This window comes from Cenococcum geophilum (assembly GCF_001692895.1).
Source record: "Cenococcum geophilum 1.58 unplaced genomic scaffold K441scaffold_65, whole genome shotgun sequence".
Classification (NCBI taxonomy): Eukaryota; Fungi; Ascomycota; class Dothideomycetes; order Gloniales; family Gloniaceae; genus Cenococcum; species Cenococcum geophilum.
This window is the reverse complement of record NW_027137623.1, coordinates 103548-126556: the sequence shown is the minus strand read 5'-3', so window position 1 is coordinate 126556 and position 23009 is coordinate 103548. Positions and strand designations below refer to the sequence as shown.

The 23009-nt window shown below is 39.3% G+C and overlaps 3 protein-coding genes across 3 annotated transcripts; 1 reads left to right on the top strand and 2 right to left on the bottom strand.

The window, feature by feature from the left end:
* Positions 1–4368: 4368 nt before the first annotated feature.
* On the bottom strand, positions 4369–6904 carry K441DRAFT_646209 (DUF1741-domain-containing protein; the record flags this gene model as incomplete). The annotated part of the gene is made up of 9 exons (XM_067646813.1): positions 4369–5142; positions 5200–5261; positions 5311–5721; positions 5771–6099; positions 6146–6258; positions 6310–6463; positions 6513–6593; positions 6644–6769; positions 6821–6904. 9 exons carry the CDS (start codon positions 6902–6904, stop codon positions 4616–4618), a joined length of 1887 nt encoding a protein of 628 aa, XP_067498119.1. The 3' UTR covers positions 4369–4615.
* Positions 6905–7000: 96 nt separating this feature from the next.
* Positions 7001–8260, top strand: K441DRAFT_304763 (uncharacterized protein). The gene is made up of 3 exons (XM_067641064.1): positions 7001–7023; positions 7113–7187; positions 7331–8260. Exons 2-3 carry the CDS (start codon positions 7184–7186, stop codon positions 8050–8052), a joined length of 726 nt encoding a protein of 241 aa, XP_067498118.1. The 5' UTR covers positions 7001–7023; positions 7113–7183; the 3' UTR covers positions 8053–8260.
* Positions 8050–10048, bottom strand: K441DRAFT_668701 (uncharacterized protein). The gene is made up of 5 exons (XM_067650037.1): positions 9390–10048; positions 9223–9321; positions 9124–9161; positions 8906–9069; positions 8050–8834 (listed from the first exon to the last, which is right to left on the bottom strand). Exons 1-5 carry the CDS (start codon positions 9740–9742, stop codon positions 8412–8414), a joined length of 1077 nt encoding a protein of 358 aa, XP_067498117.1. The 5' UTR covers positions 9743–10048; the 3' UTR covers positions 8050–8411.
* Positions 10049–23009: the final 12961 nt, after the last annotated feature.

The following is a 23009-nucleotide window of genomic DNA, read 5'->3' as shown; positions in this document are numbered from 1 at the left end:
ACTAATAGTATTGAGCGGTTCTTTCTTGCCCCTATTTAGCTTTATAGTAATAGGGTATGTTCCTCTACCATATCTGCTATACGGTTCACTATTACCCTTTCTAAGATCTTACTAAGGGTATTCTCTAAGGTAATAGGGCGGTAGCTCCCTAGAAATAAGTAGTTTACTTTACCTTCTTTATATAGGATAAACGTTATTATAGCTCTTCTAAGTCTTGGGTAGTAGCCTATTATAAAGCATACTCTAGCTACATCCGTAAGCTAAGGTGCTATTAGTGGTCCGTAGGTCTTTAGGGCTTTATTTAGAATCCTATCTAGTTCTGGTACTATATTATTTAAAAGGCGGCTAATAGTTCTAGCCATTTCTTTAGTTGTTATATCACTGTTGACCCTTAGGCAAGTTACCAGTGCTTTGCCCGTAATATCGCTAAGGTCTACTAGAGCTAGTTAGGGGGAAAATCTTTCTATAAGGATTTTTGCCTTCTTATTATTGTTGCTTATAGCTAGTAATTTACCTAGTCTTTACAGGGGCGGAAGATGTGGGTTTTCTACTAGACGTCCTGCCTTTCTCTTTACCTATTTCGCTATCCTCTAAAGACCTTTATTATGGGGAAGGCTCGGGTTAGTAGTATACTTATTTATAAACTATCTCCAGCTATTCCTTACTTCTTTTTTCAGAGTATTCTTTAGCTGGTTTCTTGTGTCTTTATAATATCTCTTGTCTTTAGGATTATAGCTGCTTGTGTATTTTCTTCTTGCTTATTATTAGCTGGTGATAAGAACCGCGTATTATATGGACCATATGTATCGCGCGTAGGGGCCTGCTTTTAAGACCGGGCAGTGCTCTTCTAACCTATTTTTAATTGCTNCCTAGATCCTTTCTAGTCTTTAGTTGATTTCCTTAGGGGTAGCTACTAAGCCTCGCTTATTTAGTATCGGGTGGATTTCTTCTAGGTCTTAAAGTTGTTATTTAACTATATTAAGGAAGCTATCTATCTTAAGCTTTCTTATTGCGTATCTTTTACTATTTAATTGTGCCTTAATATCTAGATCTAGCTGTATTTAGATGGGGGTATGGTCTAAAGCAAGTACCTATTCTTCTTTGGGGTTGTAACGTGGCCCGCCTCCACGTCGCCATACGGCCAAAAAGACTGAGAGTGCTTGCGAACTTGTCGCAAGCGCGGCGGGACCTAATATATATACTCTTACAATTGCCCTCTCCTCTGCGCGCTCGTCCTCGAGCGCTCGCAGGGATTCCTCTGTGCGCCCGTTCGCGCCATAGGGATCAAACGCCAAAAGTATCACCATATTAGTTAGTCCCCAATAACATAAGCGATCGGACTCAGCCGACCCGCCTCATCGTACGGATGCGTGTTAGACTATACCAGAGCGAAGTGACCGATGGGGATCGAACCCACGACACCTGGCCCCAGTAAGTTCGCAAGCACAATTATAACGTAGCCCGCCTCTACGTCACCATACGGCCAAAAAGACTAAGAGTGCTTGCGAACTTGTTGTAAGCGCGGCGGGACCTAATATATATACTCTTACAGGGGTTATATCTTTTAAGTCTCTAGTATAGGCCTTCATCCATAAATATAAGGTCAATTATACTTCTAGCGGTGCCTTATTGCTATATAATTGCTCTTAGGGGGGTAGCTAGCTTAAGGCCCTAGGTGTCTATAGCTTTTAATAGGCACTCTGCCTATTATTTGGCAGTAATATAAATACCCCCCTACCGTAGGTGGTAGAGGTTTATATCTCCTAATAGGATAAACTCTATATTTTCGGTTTCTAGTAAGCTTATTACTAATATAATATTCTCTATTTATAGGACCCCTTTAACCCTAGGGTTATATATATTAAGAATCTAAACCGGTCCCCTATATATTTAGATTGTTATAACTATAATATTTGGGTTAACTGCCTACTATAACTATAAGGATAGGCTAATAGCCTTGCTAATTATAAAGTATACGCGTATAGCTGCTTTTAGTTTATATAGGAGCTGGAATCCTTAGGGGCAGTATATTAATTATATATAGGCATTGTAATACGGCTCTTATATAGTAAGGATATAGTGTTTCTCTAGGTCTAAGCTGTCTAGCAAGGGCCTTATAAGACGGTAGTTTGTGTTGCCGCAGTTGTACTATATAATAGATAGGTGGTGGACCCCTGGTAGGGGTCCTTTGCCTCTTCTTTATTCCTCGCTTCCTCTGTTTCTATTTTCTCTAGAATATTTAGAGCTTTTATCTCTTATATCTACATCCTAGTTACTACTTATTTTATATAGAGCTTTCTATTCCTATATCTTATATTTCTAGTAGCGCTTCTATATCTAAATCTATTATTGTCTTTAGTTCCTCCCCTATTTTTACTAGTTAGCTATATACCCTTTAAGAGTTGGCTATAAATGTTATATTTGCCGCGTTAAGTCTAATTCTTAATTATCCTGGTCTTAAGCTTGCTATAGCTGTCTATAATAGTCTTCCTATAGGGCGTCCTCTCCCTTATATCCCTATATAGTCTAGTAATATCGCGCGGCGACGCTTCTGGCCTATTAAGGCTTAGGATAGCTGGCCTAGCCCCCCAGTATTAAAGGTAGGAAATGCTAGAAAGGCACCTACGCCCCCCTAGCTTATCGCCTATTGTTTCTATTTATATAATCTAGCGTGCAGTTATTCCTATAGCTGTTAAGCCCTTACCTTCCGTCTCCTATATTTGATACAGTCTCCTCTCTCCCACGCCTTATATGTGCTTTGGTGGCAGTTTACGCATTTTATTTGGTCTTAATTTAAGCAATTTCTTATATCGTGGGGGCCTGTATAGTGGCCGTAGCACACCTATGCTGCGCATGTGGATTGGGTGTGTCCCTATTATACGCAGCGGTAGTATTATTCTAGGTGGAGTTTATAGTTGTAGAGCCTTACGTCGTATATAAGGCCATTTATAATAATACCTTTTTAGATAAGGAGTTTTTGCATTCCTAGTATATATATACTAATAATAAGGGAGCTATGCGTTTGACTGGCGTCTCCCTAGCGAGTCTCTAATAACCCTTATATTCTTTTATTATTCTCATTATATACTTAGTTTGCATTTTCCTATTAAAGCTATTAGATTTAGGTAATCTCGAGTCCTAGTATAAGGCGTTCCGTTTATTTTACTATCTTATATATAGTTGCTGTATTGTCCGCCTAGCGTCCCTTTTCTACCCTAAGGCTTAGGGGAACCGCTAGGACTTTAACTAGGTAATCTTTATAGAGCACTTTTATACTAATACGTTCTCCTAGCCTATCCCCTGCCCTTATAGCTCATTTCTTTACCTATTGGTCCCTTAGGGTGACTCTAATATCTCCGCTCCTAAGGTATTGGACTATAACGGCGTTATAGACCTCTTTGCGAATTTCTATAAGGACTTCTATTTCTAATTGTCCCCTAAGCCCCTCTACTTTCTCTATATTTAGTTGTATTATAATTATATATCTGGATATTATCTTTAGGGGGGTAGGCTCCCTATGCTATAAAGGCACAGCTACGGCGGCCTAGGTGCGGTTCGCCAGTAGGGAGAAGTTTTATTTATTTTTAATTTTATTTAGCCGTTGGAGGATTTAGTTAAGGGTTTGCTAAAGGGGCGCCTAAGGTACACTAGATTGGCGGAGCTATTTTACTAGCTGCATTAGTTCGTTATAGCTAACGGTTACTCCCCTATAACTGCGGATACTAGACGCGTCTAATAGGCTTTATATTTTATTAAATACCTTTTTAATAGAGGTCTTTCCGTTTTATAGTGTGGTATTCGCCCGTTCTTATTATAGAGGGCTATTGCTAGGCGTGGTTCTAGTGGGCGCGCGTGAGTGTAAACCACCGTTATTTAACGTGTGCCTCCCCTAAAATATATACATCTTAGGGGGATTCTCTAGGTGTTTTTTAGGGTTCTTTTAGTTGTTTTTGGTCTTTTTAGGCTAGGTGCAGCAAGAGCTCTAAAAGGATTTTCCAGATAGTTGAAATAGCCTAATAACCATATAATAATAAATTCTAATAATTTAGATTTAGACTTTTATATATACTCTGCAGCTTCTATTAAAGTTGCATTATAAATAGTTTAGTAGTTTTTAAGATATTAAAATTTAGGGGCCAAGATAAGGCCGGATTACTATATCTTAAAAACCACTAAACTATTTACGATGTAACTTTAATAGAAGCTGCAGAGTATATATAAAAGTCTAAATCTAAATCATTAGAATTTATTATTAAGTGGTTGTTAAGATATTAAAGTATGGAATTTTTAGAGGGTTTGATATGGCCTGGAGGCCCGCATAGCCCATTGGCCCGCAGACTACGTTATAAGCTATTTATTATATTAACAAGCTGCTATTAATTTTTTATTAATTTTTATTAAGATCATCTTTAACGGTTAATTGCGGACGACTGAAACTTAGCGTTGACCATAAACATTCATTTTTTGAGGATAGCCGATTTTGTGACATCAACAACATGCAGTGTTTGATAGTCTTCATTGAGCGATTCTGCCTTAGCATGTAGGAGATGAAATCTTAAGCGGGTTAATTTAAGCTCAACGCTTCATCTAACAGACCTTTGATTGCCACGTGTAATCACTTCCCATTAATCAGAGATTTCGCATCCTCGACCGCGACCCTAGCGACCTTCTTCAATATCATCTTGTGGTCTGCCTCTCGGAACTTGTCCCAATGGTCTAATCCCTCCGTTGCTTGAATTGACAGAGTCTCGTAACCTTGCTTTATCACTTTGCTTACCTCCTTTGGACTAAGATTCTTGGTCTTGACCTTGCCTTTCTCATCCCCTTCAAGAAGAGTATAGTAGTGACTTGATACACTGACCAATATATCAATGGAGCTGGGGCCCGCATGATTAGATAGCTCAAAAGCATCACGAAACTTGGTCAAAATTTCACCGGTCTCAACAATCTTGTAGAAGAGGTCATCGTAGGATGCTGAGTCTGGTAGAAACGCCTCCCCACTAGAGAGAGATAAAGCGATCAAATCAACCAGGTCATCCACTAATTCAGCGTATTTCGGAAGCGTTTTGATGTCGTTTGAATATGTTACCAGGAATCGGAAGAAAGACAGAAGGGTGCGCCAAAGTTCCGACCAGTGATATGCTTTACTTAGCTCAGTTAGCGGACGGGCTTCAAAATGACCATAGTAAATTGCCGCACCAAGACGTAGCCTAGATCTACTTAAGAAGGAGATGACCCGCAATATGACGCCCAGGCATAATCTGAGGTATTAGCGTTGGTGCTGGTGGGGCTAGGTAATTGATAGCTTACATGTAGAATTCAGCATCAAGCCTTCGTCGTAGATTATGATTGATACCATCAATCATTATGTCAAGTATGACGGAAGTAGCTGGTCGACTCCCTCTAATTACAGGTAGGTACGGCTGCCGTTGCCGACAGAGCCTTACAGATGTCTTACTCTCTTCACCGCACATTCGCTTGATTAAGATTTGATCTTCGACGAGAATTTGCAAGATAAAAAGACTTATATATGTGTAGAGGGAAGACCGAAACGAGCGGTGTGCATGTTGGAACAGATATGAGGTTAGAGAAAGAAAGGAGCTCAAGGCCGAAGCTTCTCCTTTGATGTGAGAGGGCAGAGTAACAAGATTGAAGCAAAATAGTTTGTTCGCATTAGCGAACTCATAAGTGGAAAGAAGTATTCCAGCTTCCGAGCCTGGCCTGACAGTTAATGTTAGCTTCGTTCTGGCAGTTGATTGGCCAGACATACAGGGCGGAGAATAGGGGGACGGCCTCCTCAGTAGTTGGCGTAGAAGGCCTGGAACTAGTAGCTAAGACACCAAGGCCGATATAACTTAGCGTAGCACTCAGATTCCAACCCTCTGGTAAATCGTCTTGCACAGCAATATATCTGTCCCTTGATGAAGAACACGTGGACCCAAAACACGTCACAATTTTGCGAATTGTTGCGTCATTAACAAAGTCATCAAGTCGTAGCCGATACGGATTCTGAAATTCGAATTTGTTGTAGTTGGCTAGTAGGCCGAGTAGAAAAAAGGGACGTAAAGTTTGAGTACTGCTCTCGGAGTCCTGGACACACTACACAATTTAGTATCGCAGTAGACGGATTGCTCGAACTATGTACCTTCATTAGGGCAGGGAAGAGGTCCCGGTGAGTGAAGTATGAGATCAGACTAGTCTGATATGCCCCTGCCGTAATTGAAAGCGCGACTTGGGCAGCTTTCTGACGCACCTCCACTACTTAGAATTAGAGTGGGGGTGTGGACTATTTTAGAAATGGTGTTTTACTGTTTCGACCATTGCGTATGATAGTGTCTAAAGAAGCGACAAAATCCGACATGATAGCGTCTGCATCGCGCAAGCCGGTTAGAACCGAGATGATGTCGGAACTTGGGTTTGTATATTTTTTGCTTAGGACAGCACCTAGGAAGACTGTTAAGGTCTGGTTCGTAAGTTGGCGGAACTGTGGTGGCGGGCGGGAGCTGTCTTACATCGAGAGCAACCTCGTCGGATGGTGGGGTGTCATGCTTGACACAGGAGACAGCCCGGAAGAAGAGCTGTTGTGAATGAGCCTGGCCATTGTTAGATGCTAAGACGGGTAGATTGACCTCATTGGTTTTACCTGCAAGTGAAGAAGGTCATCGGCGCCCAGGTAACCCAGAATTCGCTTCAGGTTCGCAGCGTCTGGTCGCAAGAGAAAAAACTCCTGCCAAAAGCCCTCGGACAGGTCATAGTCTTCTTCGTCCTCCTATCTCCCACTCAGCCCTTGAATCTTGAAGTAATACCGTGATAGACGAACCCTAAATAATGCTTCGTACAACCGTACAATCTTAGGCTGGAACGACTCCGGCCTGGACTGTTGGGTAAGAGGAGAGGGTTCCATGAGATCGGCCACTGAGCGCAGAAGACGCTAAGGTGGCAGGCTCAAAAAATTCCAGCGGGAGAATGGTGTGCTGTGAGCACATGTATTGGAGAACAGGAGGTGCAGAAGGAAGTTTGATGGTGCGTTTCTCAATGAACTCGCATGTGCTTGCCAAGCATGTGTCACCCATGAATTTCTTTTGACCGACAGGCATATTTACAGCGCGCAGCAGGGTATTCTTCAGAATAATTCTCACGATAGCATAAGTGAAAGTTATCAAATGGGGATTAAGGGAATCGAATGAGTCCGTATCCCTAAGAGAACAAAATGCCCTCTGTTACGCCCGGTGCCGCTTTACTCATTGGCATTTCTGGGCCATCATCGTCAGGCAATTCTCAACTAGCAAATCTCCTCGACCTTCTAGACTGAGCTGACCTTTACGGACAGGAAAAACGACCCTCTCCCGTCTCCTCCGTGATATTATCCCACAAACTTTTATCATCCATCTTGACGACTTCTATCTCCCTGACGTCCAGATTCCACTAAATGAAGGGGTACAAGACTGGGATTGTCTCGAATCCCTCAACATTCCTCACTTTCACGCCGCACTCTCTTACGTAAAATCTCATGGCACATCCCCGCCAGATTCTATCTCCAAGGAAGATCAGAATGCTATTGGCGAACATGGCGTTGATCCTGTCTTCATCGAGAGCTGCAAGGAACGAGTCAAAAAACTAATGGCCGGCAAGTCTTGGAATATACCCATAGCAATCATTGATGGGTTCTTACTATTTTCAAACTCTATGACCGATATACGGGCTCTCTTTGATATCAAACTATTCCTTAGAACCTCATATACCACTACCAAGGCCAGACGTGAAGCCAGAAGTGGTTATGTCACGTTAGAAGGCTTCTGGCAAGACCCGCCAGGGTACGTGGACCAAGTTGTCTGGCCAAATTATGTTAAAGATCACGCATTCCTCTTTGAAGGTAAAGATGTACATGGCAAAATGGATAAGGGGGTCTGCAGAGAAATTGGAATCCTCGGAATGCCGGACGAGGCTCAAGGGAACATGACGAGGTGCTTAGAATGGGCTGTGGAGGCTTTGGAGAAGTTTATAGATGGTGATTCCAGCCAGCACAACAGTGGTCAAAAGTTCCTGGACTAAATGGGCCATGCTTCAATAATGTTCAAATTGGTCCGCAATATTATACAGGATTTAATCCAACTTTAAATATAAGACTATCTCTAGATTGCAAACATAAAGTGTTAAAAAGCCTTGGTAATTAGCGAAGGCTTTGAGAATGGAAGTTATTACTTTACAGGGGCAATATACCATTAAAACTTCCTGGGTATCATCGCACGGCCATAAGACTTTTAAGATCGTAAGCGTCGTAATCCCTATAATTATCCATTTGGTGCAACGAGTGATTGTTCCATTTACACAGAGTCTTCTGCAGCATTTCCCTGCCTTCCGGGAGTCATTAACACCTTTCGAATTAGGCTCTCGGCATCATTCTTGAAGTCCTATGAATCCGAAGCCAATGCTTCTCTATCTGCTTTCCCGTAGACGTTATGGTCCTTCAACGACAGGGAATTGTTCGCCTTGTCATGATTACGTGCTTGCAATGTGGCACTTCCGCTGCTACCAGCACTTTCATCACTCCCCTCACTTCTTTCACTTGTCCTCCTAGCCCCATTTGGATCTTCTCGCCTGACCGCCGCTGTAAATCTCCTAGCCCTTGGCGTCTGCTGTGAGTGTAATTGATGGGACGAGGTGCTGCTGCTGTCGAAAGCGCGCAAGTTGAAAATGCGCCGAAGGAGCGTCCAGGTGAATGGCAGGTTGGCGACGAGGAGGGCAGTTGACGACTCCCGAACATACCAGAACGTCCAGAGGCTCCCAAAAGGTTGGGAGAAAGAGTAATATTTGTTTAGCACTGCAGCAAGGATCTGTTCGTACGTTGAGAACCAAGCCACTCTAGAGATAAGTCGAGGAAATGGAACACAGCATGCTGACGTACCACAAATATTCCCAGGCCGAATATGCCACTCAGAATAAGCTTCCTACGAATTGGAAGGCGACTTCGAATAAGCATCTGAAGAGCCATAGTAAGCATCGCAACGTCGGAAGAAATGTTGAAGACTGCATTGGTGATCAGATGATTTGTAGCGGCATTGCATTGGACTACACGTTTTGAATTAGTTAGTGGTCCTATTGCAAATTGTTGGATGTATTCACTATTTGTTGTCGGCACAGCCCAGTAATCCCGAAAGGGTCTGTAGTGCCCTTTCAATTAGTAAAGAACAAGCATTGCATTGCCAACGAAGTCGGACTGACCTGCACCATACTCCTAGGTAGAAAATTTCCATGAAGACAAACCCGAAAGCCACATATGCAGCTAGGATCTTAACCACTATATTCTCCTTTAAGGCAATACTGCGGGCCAATCGGTAGTCAGTCCAACGAGTGCAAGGGACTCTATAGTGAATGACGGACGGACATACGTGAGCCGATAGTACATGATCAGAAGACAGGCCTTAGCTGCCCAGATAGTAACACATTGGCATTCTTCAACTACCAAAACCATCTTGCTGCCATACTCTCGATCGGAGATTTCTCGTGCAGTTAGGCCGTTAATATCGAAACCCGGGGGAAATAAGTTGGAATTGGCATTTGCAACAATGTTAATGCTAACCATGAAAGTGGTGTATACCGAGAATGCGAAGGTCATGATCCAGTCATCTATCTGCAGCTTCTTCATGGTCCCGAAGAGCAAAGTACGTGAGACGAAACGAGCCAGAGTGACAGATGCCACAACTCCGTACCAAGTCCACGACTCGACGACGAGAGGCGGCATCCTGAGCAGCAGCGCTACTCAATCAGGATGTAGACAAAAGCAGGGCGTTGGAAGGAGACAGATTATCTAGGTCATGATAGCATTCGTATGTCATCCGGGTGGTAATTCGGGTTGCAATTGATGTCCCCGAGGGACATGGCTAGCCGGGTATGAGAAAACGAAAGGCGACGAGGTATTGGAGACTCTTGAAAACATTGATGGAAAGGGACCTGCAAGGCTCGAGATTCTCGGCTCCCTTCAGCTTGAGGATGGCCTGACGGCTGATCTTATCGACGCCCAGCGCAGCCGAAAGCATTTCGATCAGCCAATGGGCCACAGCTTTATGTATAGACTTTTTTTTCAACCTTACCTCGTGACCTAATGACTTACCGACCCCTGACATGATGTTTGTAGCTAGCGTCGGAATAACCTACGCCGTCTTCCGAATTGCGAAATCACGTCTGAGGCTTATGTGCTTACCTCAGTGCCTCAGCAAGCTTACCTCAGCAAGCTCAGACCGAAGAATCAATTAGCGGACTTACATATCCGCAAGCGGATATCGCTACCCTTTTTTGTCAAAAAGTTGATTCTATAGTCTGAGGGACTTTTCCGGGGTGCAGCTGAGCAGGGTCACGGAAAAGTTGAATAGGGTCACTGATAGGGTCGGCGAAAGCTGAACGGGGTCACCGATAGAGCGCCGGAAAAAGGTCGGCAGGGTCACACTTTTACCTATATAGAACACGCATTGGTAGCTATATTTAACTTAAGCGACCGCACAAACCAAAATATCTAGGGCATATGCTATGTATACGCAGACATACAGGATATACGCATATATATATATATATATATATACATATATATATTTACGCGTATTACAGTATATAAATAATAAGTGAAAACTATACTGAAGCAAACAAGAGTATAGTAGGATGGTTAAACGGCCTACTAGTTAGTATGTATAACTATATATTACGTATATGCTAAGTATACGTAGGCATTCCAGAGCTTACCTAATATTGAATATAAAGATAATAGTTCTTAAGATAATATAATTGGCGGAGAGGGTATTAAAGATAAAGAGGGTAAGGAGGAGGATAAGGAGGGTAAGGGTTAAGATAGTATGCAACAGCGGCTTCTATTTTATATAGGTCTCTCTCAGGTAAAACTATGTCCGACTTTATATACAAGCTATATATATGCTTAAAATAGCTAGGAAACACTCCGAGACTATAGAGTACTTATTAGCTCTAACGGCAAGTATTAAGTTATCATCTAAGAGGTAATAGACTATATTATAATGCCATAATATCCAGTAATTAGGAAAGAAGGAATTGCATACTTTATCTATAAAGTAATACCTCTGCTGTCTATAGATGCAGATAAAAAAACAGTACGCGAGGTTATTAATCGGTATATATTAAAGGTAAGTAATATATATGCAAAGTATATGCTGTATTTATATATCTAGCAGATTTAATTCTTATTCTATTAAACTAGTAGCCCTAGGATTATACAACTACAGCTTCTTAGTAAAAATAATTAGGAGAGTAAAAAAGCATTTTACTAAGCGTTTAAATGTAGCGGTATTAGACACTGCGAGTACGCCTATAAGGATATGCTCCGTATATGCTTAGTATATAATAGGGTTAAGCTTAAATCAATTAACAACCTCTAAAAGCGTAGTAGTTGTCTATATCAGGTAGTAGAGATTAATAAAATGCTTAAGCAAAGTATAGAGAAGTAAGCATTATCTATATATATTAGGTATATACTTATAATATACAGCTACTACTATAGTGTTCTATAATTATGGCGGCAGTATATCTACCCTAGTACACAAGAACGTGTATATAGTGAAAGCAGACTAATAATGTTTTTTCAGCATAGAGTACGTATATGTCCGGCGTATACGCAATATATACTTATTATATGCAGGTAGAGTTTATTGGTTGTTCTAGCAGTAGTAATACTAAACTATGGTATACTGCCTGGCCTTTATTATCGACAACTGCCTAGGTAGATATTTAATACCTTCAGTTACTCGTTAAATATAAAGTTTAGGAAGTTAAATAAGAATATACCTATATTGGACATGTAACGTCAAAGCGAAAATATTATGGTATGTAATGTATATATCGTGCATGCGCTATACATATGCTAAGCTAATATAGGATTTGACCACCCGCAAGGCTAAGGTAGAATAGTAGGCCGAACATGCGGTGTATAGTTAGACTGCTATATTCCTATTAATATAGTACGGTATCCTTATATTTGCCTTATTACACGAAATTCTTATATATATTATCCACTATATCTAATAAAGCTACCAATTGACCTTGTTAATGATGTAGTTGAAGTAATAAAGTAGGTGGATGTCCTAAGCCTTACTATATATATGCTCCGTATATGCATAGTATATATAAATATAACTACTTACCATTATATAGGTCGATTTATCCTATCGCCGCAGTACTATATTTTATGTAGGAAGTATAAAACGCAGACACTACGTGCCGTATATAGTAGTCTTAATATTAAGGATCGAATTACTGCTCTAATTCGTAAGGAAAGGATGCTACAATTCCTAGAGGGGACGGCATATATAGGTAAGTATAGGTTAGATACACGCTAAGTATATACAAAGGCTAAGCGTAGTAGGTATACTACGCAAGTTCTCTATTAATCAATATAAAGAGAACACCGAGTAATGGATTCGGGCAATTTATAACTTCAACAACGAGCATTTCCTTATTGTATGTTGTACGTATGCATAAGCTAAAGCATTTTAACGCGTAACATATATCGAAATAGACCTATTATTATTTAAGATAGTTTAAGGTAAAACGAATCTATTCTTAATTGTAGGATAGGACGAGAATTCTAAACGTATGTATACCCTATACTATATATATACTATACATAAGCTAAATACTTATAGGAATTAAGGTGTAGGTATACGCCTTTCTTAACCTAGAAACACGTGCTGCGTATATAAAGATGTTTTAGCTAGTATTTAAGGTTTTAGGTAATACTGCTCGATTATCTATACAATTTGCACATATTTACGGAACTGGACTTCGCACTGCTATAGTTGATATGTATAAGAAATAAGCTGGCGGTGAGTATACGCTCTATATATGCTCTATATATGCTCTATATATGCTAAGCATATGCTTATAATATATAGGCTTTGGAGATTACCTATATATAATTGACCCATCCCGTAAATGGGACAAACACCTTTAGTATATGCTTGTATTTTGCCTAGTACATATTAAATAAAACTTTATAAAGCGCTTTCGAACTTATAAAGTAAGATATATTATAGAGCAGATATAGGAAGCGGAGATAGAGCAGAAACTAATAGCGCGTATATAAAGCATATGCACACTATATCCGGAGCTTACGTCTTGGATAAATAATAAGAAGAAACTATAGATACTAGCTAGGCTTATAAAGGAAAAGTTAAAGGTTCCTTATAAGTAGTGGGCGTATATACGGAAGTATACTGGAATTAGTAAAAGTAGTCACTTTTAAGATAATAACTTTACCGGTCGAAAGTTATGCGTACTTACCGTAGTACTGCGGTAACGGTATATGCTCTGTATATGCTCTGCATATTCTAATATTTTAGTATAGGCTTAAACTTTGTATATAAGAAATGTTCGATCTATAAGAGCTATATAAAGAGACTGGAATAGATAATATATAGAAAAATCAGAGTAACTTAAAGCGGATAGTAGTATAGCTATAGAAATAATATATGTATATATAAAGCATATATAAAGCATATACTAAGCTTAAGCAGCGCAGAAATAGTAGAAATTAGCTGAGCGGCGAGCTAGAAATCCTAGCCTAAATCTTCCTTAGAATCCTTAGAATCCATTTAATACCCCTAAGCCTACTATATCTAGTGGCTAGATTATCTCGCAGATAAGTATAGTAGATAATAATATTGTATTAGTATTAGATACGTCGCGCGTATCCACCGCATATGCAGCGGAGATGCTACTACTACTGTCGCGAAGTTAAATACCCTGGACTACGGGTAAGAGGTATAGGTCTTACCTATCTACAGAGGAGCTAGAAAAGGAGGTATATATATTATATATAGAAATATAGAGCGATAAATTAACAAATTAAAACAAGCTAAAGACGTATATAATAAAGTAAAAGAACTAGCAGAGCTTAAGAAGTGGGTATAGGAGTATAATGTTAGCATATAGGGCGCATATGCATAGTATATATATAGAAAGTATTATATAGAGTTCTATAACAAATAAAGAATTAATTAATATAGGCCTATCGCCCCGTGCCCTATATTGGGTATATGCCTAGCCTACCTACTAAACAAACCCCAATAAAACTCCAACTGTGTATAATGCATACTATATACTATATACGCAGCGCATAGGCCTAGTATATGCTAGGACTTATAGCTTAGGACTTACGCGGTAAAGGCGAGTTAAGTAGCAGGTTTTGCTTGCGGCTTATATAGAGTATAAGCATAATATACGTAATAGAAGGAACTAAACTTACTAGAGCTCTTACCTCTACCACTATAACAGCCCGTTAGCTTTTTACTTACTAGTGCTAAACATTAGCTATATATATATAGGGTATATAATAATAATTCATTGCTTAACGTCCGATTCGGATCCCTATTAGGCCCACGTGGACTACTCCTTATATATATATAGGGAGAAAACTCTATTTAAGAAAACCCCGTGATTTATCTCCCTGCCTTTTAGGACTCGCCTATAAGGCGCCTGCGAGTTACTAATAGTGCTCCTACTACCTTACTTTTTAACCTCCTTGGGAACCACTACTGCCGTAATAAGCCTATGGACGCGCTAGTATCATAAACTTTACTCTACTACTATAGAGTTATTAGGGGGCGCCCATTGCTCGCCCTCCCGCCCTTTATTACTATTTCCTTTATAACCCGGAACTGGTTTAGTATATTTTAGCTAATAAGCCACTAGGTAACCGCCTTAAGGCCTTTTTATATTAAGAGTAGTGTCTTATAGTTCTCTATGCTAGCTACTAAGAGTATTACTTCTCGGTTAGTGCATAAGGGGCATAACAGTATTATATATTTTGGTGTCTGTCTTAGCTAGCTATATTTATATCTTAGGCTACCTACTAGGATACCCACCTAGTAGAGCTAGTCTTTTAGTCCTATTATTCCTATTCTTAAAAGTGTTGCTATTATATTTTCTGCCTTTATTAGGCCTTCTCGGAGCTCTAGAGTGTTTACCCCCTATAGTGTTAACTATGCTACGGCTTAGGTTCCTCTTGCCTTAGTTAGCCTCTATACCTTCAACTCCTATACACCTCTCCAGCGTTAGTCTAGCCAGTATTATATTGCGGTAGATAGTTTCCCAGCGTTCTTTTATACTCTACTTTAGCTCCTTTCTCTCTCTTACTATTATCTTTACTAGCCTCTTACGCGTCTCCCTTCCTCCTCTATATAGGCCTAGGCCCTAAAGCAGCGCCATTCTTCTTCTGCTTTCTTTACCTGTTTCTCTAATATATTTTCCCTACTTTAGGGTTATTAGTTTATTCTCCTATAAGGCGCCCTAAGGTCCCTCCATAGTTTATTTAAGCGTGTCTTAATATACTTTATAATATTAGAGTTGCGTTCCTTTTATGCCCTTTATATTATAGTAGCTTTAATATATAGTTATAGGGGGGGAATATTAGCTTCCTTCTTAAGCAGTGCTATAGCCGTTCGCTTATATCCGCCTATTATACTTTAGAGGCAAGCTATTTAGACCTTTTAAAGTAGTTTAAGGAGCGATTTAGGGGGGCCTTTTTTAGATTCTCTAATGGCCTAAATACTAGACCTATATATTATAGTTAGCCGGACAACTGCTATATATAGTAGGCGTAACCTCTAAAAGTATGGACCCTATATAGAGTTAACAATCCTAGATAATGCGATATACTATACTTAGCCCTTACGGGCCGCTTGCGCTATATATGCGCTCTACTAGAGCTTACTATCTACCTATACTCCTAATACTCTTAGGCTCTAAACTAGTTAACCCCTAAAGCCTTAGATGCGAATTATATGCTAGAGATCTGCAGATTAGTTGCGTTTTCTTATAAAATAGATTAGCTGGTATTTCTCTAGTAAGAATTGGACTCTATATTGTCTTGCCCATTCTATATAGGTATTATAAGCTTTCTCTAGTGTTCTACAATTCTCTACGGCTATTAGCCCGTATATAATTAGGTTTATATTATTAATAAAGCCTATCCCCTAGGTCGCCCCTTTTTTAAAGGAGTTAAGCAGGTTGCTTATAAAGAAAAGGAAGAGTATAGGCGAGAGGGGTAATCCTTATAGTATTCCTATTACAACTGCAATAGGGTGGCTTTAGTATCCGCTAAAGACTAATAATGTTTCTTTTTAACCTATAAACCCTTAAACAAATTATATAATCCATTCTGGAAAGCCTTTTACCCTAAGGATATATAAGAGACGCTTGTAGGGTACGTTATTGTAGGCGCCACTAATATCTAGGCTGAGCATTAATACTATAAAGTCCTTTCACATCGCCTATGCAGATTTAATAGTGGTAGCGAGTAGCGTAAGTGCTGATAGTGTTAAGCGGTTCTTTCTTGCCCCTATTTAGTTTTGTAGTAGTAGGGCGTGTTCCTTAGCCGTGTCTACTATATGATCTGCTATTACCCTTTCTAAGATCTTGCTAAGGGTATTCTCTAAGGCAATAGGGCGGTAGCTCCCTAGAAATAAGTAGTCTGCTTTACCTTCTTTACGTAGGATAAACGTTATTATAGCTCTTCCGAGTCTTAAGTAGTAGCCTATTATAAAGTATACTCTAGCTATATCCGTAAGCTAAGGTGCTATTAATAGTCCACAGGTCTTTAGGGCTTTATTTAGGATCCTATCTAGTCCTAGTACTATATTATTTAAAAGGCGGCTAATAGTTCTAGTTATTTCTTTAGTTATTATATCGCTGTTAACCCTTAGGCGAGTCACCAGTGCTTTACCCGTAATATTGCTAAGGTCTACTAAAGCTAATTAAGGGGAAAATCTTTCTATAAGGATCTTTGCCTTTTTATTATTATCGCTTATAGCTAGTAATTTACCTAGTCTTTATAGGGGCGGAAGGTATAGGTCTTCTACTAGGCGTCCCACCTTTTTCTTTACCTATTTCGCTATCCTCTAGAGACCTTTATTGTGGGGGAGGCTTAGGTTAATAGTATGCTTATTTATAAACCGTCTCCAGCTATTCTTTACTTCTTTTTTTAGGGTATTCTTTAGCTGGTTTCTTATATCTTTATATTATCTCTCGTCTTTAAAATTATGGCTACTTATATATTTTCTTCTTGCTTATTATTAGCTGGTAACAAGAACCGCGCATTATACGGACTATGCGTGTCGTATATAGGGGCCCAGTTTTAAGACTGGGCAGTACTCTTCTAGCTTATTTTTAATTGCTGCCTAAATCCTTTCTAATCTTTAGTTAATTTCCTTAAAGGTAGCTAATAAGCCTCGCTTATTTGGTATTGGGTAGATTTCTTCTAGGTCTTAAAGTTGTTATTTAACTGTGCTAAGAAAGCTATCTGTTTTAAGCTTTCTTATTACATATCTTTTGCTATTGGGTTGCGCCTTAATATCTAGATTTAGCTATATCTAAATAGGGATATAGTCTAAAGCAAGTACCTATTCTTTTTTAGGGTTATACCTTTCGAGTCTCTAGTATAGGCCTTCGTCTATAAATATAAGGTTAATTATACTTCTGGTGGTGCCTCATTACTATATAATTGCTCTTAGGGGGGTAGCTAGCTTAAGGCCCCAGGTGTCTATAGCTCTTAGTAGGCACTCTACCTATTATTTAGTAGTAATATAAATACCCCCCCACTATAGGTAGTAGAGGTTTATATCTCCTAATAGGATAAACTCTATATCTTTGGTTTCTAGTAAGCTTATTACTAATATAATATTCTCTGTTTATAGGACCCCTTCGACCCTAGGGTTATACACATTAATAATCTATACTGGTCCCCTATATATCTAAATTATTATAACTATAATATCTGGGTTAACTGCCTGCTATAACTATAAGGATAGGCTAATAGCCTTACTGATTATAAAGCACACGCGTATAGCTGCTTTTGGTTTATATAGGAGCTGGAATCCTTGGGGGCAGTATATTAATTATATATAGGCATTGTAATATGGCTCTTATATAGTAAGGATATAGTGTTTCTCTAGGTCTAGGCTGTCTAGTAAGGGCCTTGCGAGATAGTGGTTTATATTGCCGCAGTTATACTATATAATGGATAGGTGGCGGACCCCTAGCAAGGGTCCTTCGCCTCTCCTTTATTCCTCACTTCTTCTATTTCCACTTTCTCTAGGACATTTAGAACTTCTGTCTCTTATATCTATATCCTAGTTGCTACTTATTTTATATAAAGCTTTCTATTCCCGTGTTTTATATTCCTACTAGCGCTTTTATATCTAAATTTGTTATTATCTCCGGTTCTTCCCCTGTTTTTACTAGTTAGCTATATGCCCTTTAAAAGTCGGCTATAAATATTATATTTACCGCGTTAAGTCTAATTCTTAATTATCCTAGTCTTAAGCTTGCTATAGCTGTCTATAAGGGTCTTCCTATAGGGCGTTCTCTCCCTTATGTCCCCTGTGACCCTTATATCCCTATACGGTTTAGTAATATCGCGCGGCGTCGCTTCTGGCCCGTTAAGGCTTGGGATAGCTGGCCTAGCCCCCCAGTATTAAAGGTAGGAAACGCTAGAAAGGCACCCGCGCCCCCTTAGCTTATCGCCTGTTATTTCCATTCGTATAACCTAGCGTGCAGTTATTCCCGCAGCTGTTAAGCCTTACCTTCCGTCTCCTGTATTTAATACAGTCTACTCTCTCCTACGCCTTATATATGCTTTAGTGGCAGTTTACGTATTTTATTTAGTCTTAATTTAAGTATTATCTTATATTATGGGGGCCTATATAGTGGCCGCAGCACACCTATACTGCGCATGTGGATTAGGTATATCCCTATTATACACAGCAATAGTATTATTTTAGGCGGAGTCTGTGGTTATAGAGCCTTGCGTCGTATATAAGGCCATTTATAATAATACCTTTTTAAATAAGGAGTTTTTGCATTCCTAGTATATATATACTAACGATAAGGGAGCCATGCGTTTAACTAGCGTTTCCCTAGCAAGTCTCTAGCGACCTTTATATTCTTTTATTATTCTTATTATATACTTAGTTTACATTTTCCTATTAAAGCTATTAGATTTAGGTAATCTTAAGTCCTAGTATAAGGCGTTCGTTTGTTTTACTATCTTATATATAGTTGCTGTATTATCCGCCTAGCATCCCTTTTCTACCCTAAGGCTTAGGGAAACCGCTAGGACTTTAACTAGGTAATCTTTATAGAGCACTTTTATACTAATACGTTCTCCTAGCCTATCCCCTACCCTAACGGCTTGTTCCTTTGCCTGTTGGTCCCTTAAGGTAACTTTAATATCTTCGCTCCTAAGGTGTCGGACTATAATAGCGTTGTAAACCTCTTTACGAATCTCTATAAGGACTTCTATTTCTAATTATCCCCTAAGCCCCTCTACTTTTTCTATATTTAGTTATATTATAATTATATGCCCAGATATTGTCTTTAGGGGGGTAGGTTCCCTATACTATAAATATATAGCTACGGCGGCCTAGGTGTGGTTCGCCAGTAAAGAGGAGTTTTGTTTATTTTTAATTTTGCTTAACCGTTAGAGGATTTAGTTAAGGGTTTACTAGAGGGGCGCCTAGGGTTTACTAGACTAGCGGAGCCATTCTACTAGCTGTATTAGTTCGTTATAGCTAACGGTTACTCCCCCGTAACTACGGATACTAGACGCGTCTAATAGGCTTTATATTTTGTTAGATACCTTCTTAATAAAGGTCTTTCCGCTTTATAGTGTGGTATTCGCCCATTCTTATTATAGAGGGCTATTGCTAGGCGTGGTTCTAGTGGACGCGCGCGAGTGCAAACCACCGTCGTTTAACGTGTGCCTCCCCTGCGATGTATATATCTCAGGGGGATTCTCTAGGTATTTTTTAGGGTTCTTTTGGTTGGTTTTGGTCTTTTTAGGCTGGGTGCAGCAAGAGCTCCTTGTGATTATATAGGGTATATATAAGATAAGCTTACCCCTTTAGCGGCGGGTAGATGGTAAAGGGGACTCCTCATAGTTGCCTAGTAGGGTCGGGCCGCGCTGTGTATATAGTTAGCGTATGCCAAATATATGTAAGTAAAATACTAACCCTGCGTTTTAAGCCAGTAGAGGGAGTAGATAGGCTAACGCGCTATTTCTCTTTTATTAGTATACGCCTAGTATAAGCACGCGTTAACCTATAGTTAGTAGAAGACAATAGGGGTTTATATATATAAAGTGTATATATATATAAGCTAGCAATATAACTAAGTAGTGGTTTTAGTAATATATATAGGGCCTATATAAAGTCGGACTTTGCCAGTTCCCTAGATATAAAGATAAGCGTTTATTTCCGAATCGGGTAGTAGTCTTAGTAGTAGCCATGCTTATTCCTCATACACGCTACCCTTAGGCCTATAAGCACTCTTAGGTTTAAAATTAAACTTAGGGGGAATAAGTATATATATAGATAGATAGATAGATATATTAGGGTATAGTGCGTATATGCAGAAGCGACACTAGTGCTCTTACCTTATAATAAAATTGCCTGCTAAATTAGGTAGTAAACCCCTAGTCTTAAGCACTATATCTAGTTAGCTTAGGCTAGATATATACTAAGTATAGAGTAAGTATACGCGATTAAAGTGTAGGCGTCTATATACTCTAAAATTCTTAACCCTAAAGGGCTACGGCTGTATATAGTGTTAGTACTATATATATAATGTATGTGTATAACCTACCTAGGCTTATATAGGTACCTAGCATTCCGCTAGCCACTAGAGAGAATAAAACGCTTTAGGGCGCTACGTTATATTAGCGTTATATATATATAGCATATACATAGCATATACTTCTCCCCTATAATTAACTCTGTAGCCAACATATTAGTAATAGGAGGGTTAGTTACTGCATATGGTAAGTATATGCCTTTGGTAAACTATATAGTAATATATACGGGCACTGCTGTGCTCGTTACGGATATAGCGGCGGTACTATAACTCTATTAGTGGGACGCAGATACTATATATATACAGAATATACGCTAGGCTAGGCCGTAAAGACCTAGCCGCATATCTATATACCATTTACTATAATGTTACAGCTATATTTGTTGTCAGTATATGCTGTATATAAGGTATAGATATACGACCTATACTATAGAGTTAATAGTAGATAGTGCGGAGGCAGGGTTAGGTGGATCTAGTTTATGCTTAGTATATATATACTCCTTATATAGAGCCTTTCTAGTACCTACTTACGTTATCTTAGACGGTTATAGCTAGGGCTGTATAAGGTTAGCATATGCTATAGGTATACGGCTCTAGATTTACGTACGCCTTCTACCTTATCTTAGCATACTTAGACCATAGGGAGGCCGGATAAATCCGGCCCGATGGCACTAAACTAGTTTAGGCTATCTGTCCCTGTAAGGTCTGAGACACTTTAGCCAACGTTTGTAACGCACGTCGTGATATCCGCATAGCAAATATTACGGATATTCACTTCTTATTCTTACGACGAGTTTAGGTAGCTTGAAAAATTCATTGATTATATACTAAGCTCCGGCGAATCGAATGGTCTACGTAAGAAGTCTCCCCGCCTTCCCGTTCTTGACATTAATTTTAAAATAGCCGTGACGCGGTTTGCCAAAGTGAACAATTAGCAATATCCGCACTAACGACGCGTTAATCTTAACTACCTACTCTCTATCTATTATATCCATAATCCAATAATTAAAACCCATTAAGATCTATTTATTACAACGTGTTTAAGTCCTCCCTGACTTTATTTAACCCTCTACTCTCCCTCTGCTGCTTTTAAACGCTATCCACTAATGCCTTTATTAAAGTGAATAAGGTAAAGAGGTTATAAACTATAAGCCAGTTAAGCAGATTAACAAGCTGGCAGTACGTAATGGGCTGGGGATTACATTGAAATGGATCCCTAGCGGTTTCTACGGCTATATAGCCTGCGGAGGGAGCTACCCTAGCTTATAAATAGCTCTTATTAGCTTTAAATAAGTAAGCTAGATAAAGCTATTGCGGAGATATATCCGTACCGCGGTTGTACGGAGTAGCTTAAGGCCCTGAGGGTGCTAATATTTGAGCGGTGAGATCTTATGCTTGTGGTAAAGACGTCTTTTGGCAAGAGTATGATAATGTAAGCACTACTATATCTCGTACCTAATGCAGTTGTTATTATTATTCTTCCACTTAACGCGATTAGGTTAGAGTAAGTAAAAAAGATTATAAAGCTACCTTATATTCAACCTGTTTATGTGTAGGGGAAGATAATATCCGCTGAGCTAATTGAGGATATCCGCACGGGTAGCTATATATATATCCTTATCTCCCTAGAGCTTTTAGTTAGTAATAAGCTGTATAAGGTTCTAATAGACCCGATGTTTCGTTCTTATGTTGCCTTTATAGTGGTTAATAAAGTACACCTACTTGCTAATTGGGGAGAGACCTTCCGTATAGCGTACGTATAACTCTTTAAAGTACGTTCGGTCTTAGTTGATAAGCCTTAGTTTATATATACCGCAACGCTAAACCCCTCTATGTTTTAGACTGTATGTAAGCTGGCTAGGTTTAAACCTAATATATAAGTTATTAAAACCCTAATTAATCGGCTAGAGCTAAAGATTATACGGAGGGTTATAACTGTGCTAGAAAAGAAGGACTTTCGAGCTCTTTACTTTACTATTGCTGCTACTCTAGTGTATTCGTATACTACTAGTAATAGTAACTAAGGAAAGGGCGAGTAATTAAGAAGCCGCTTAATATCCGCACACCGCTAATAGTTTAATTAACTTTAGCTGATTTTAAAGACGATTATCTTCTTTAATTTTAAGGAGTGGATAGCTACCTGTTGTGATACTATTTGCAATTAGTTAATCTATTGCGGCTATAATGCTGCTGTTACTAGAGAAGTGGTTTAGAGCTACTATATAACGCTTATGGATATTAATAAAGACCGCTTATACGCCAAATACGCGCGCCTAACGTCTCAAATTTGAATTTTTGTTGTATTAGATGTAGTAGCACACGGTATAGATGTCCTAGATATCTACCGTTCGATCTAATATAGA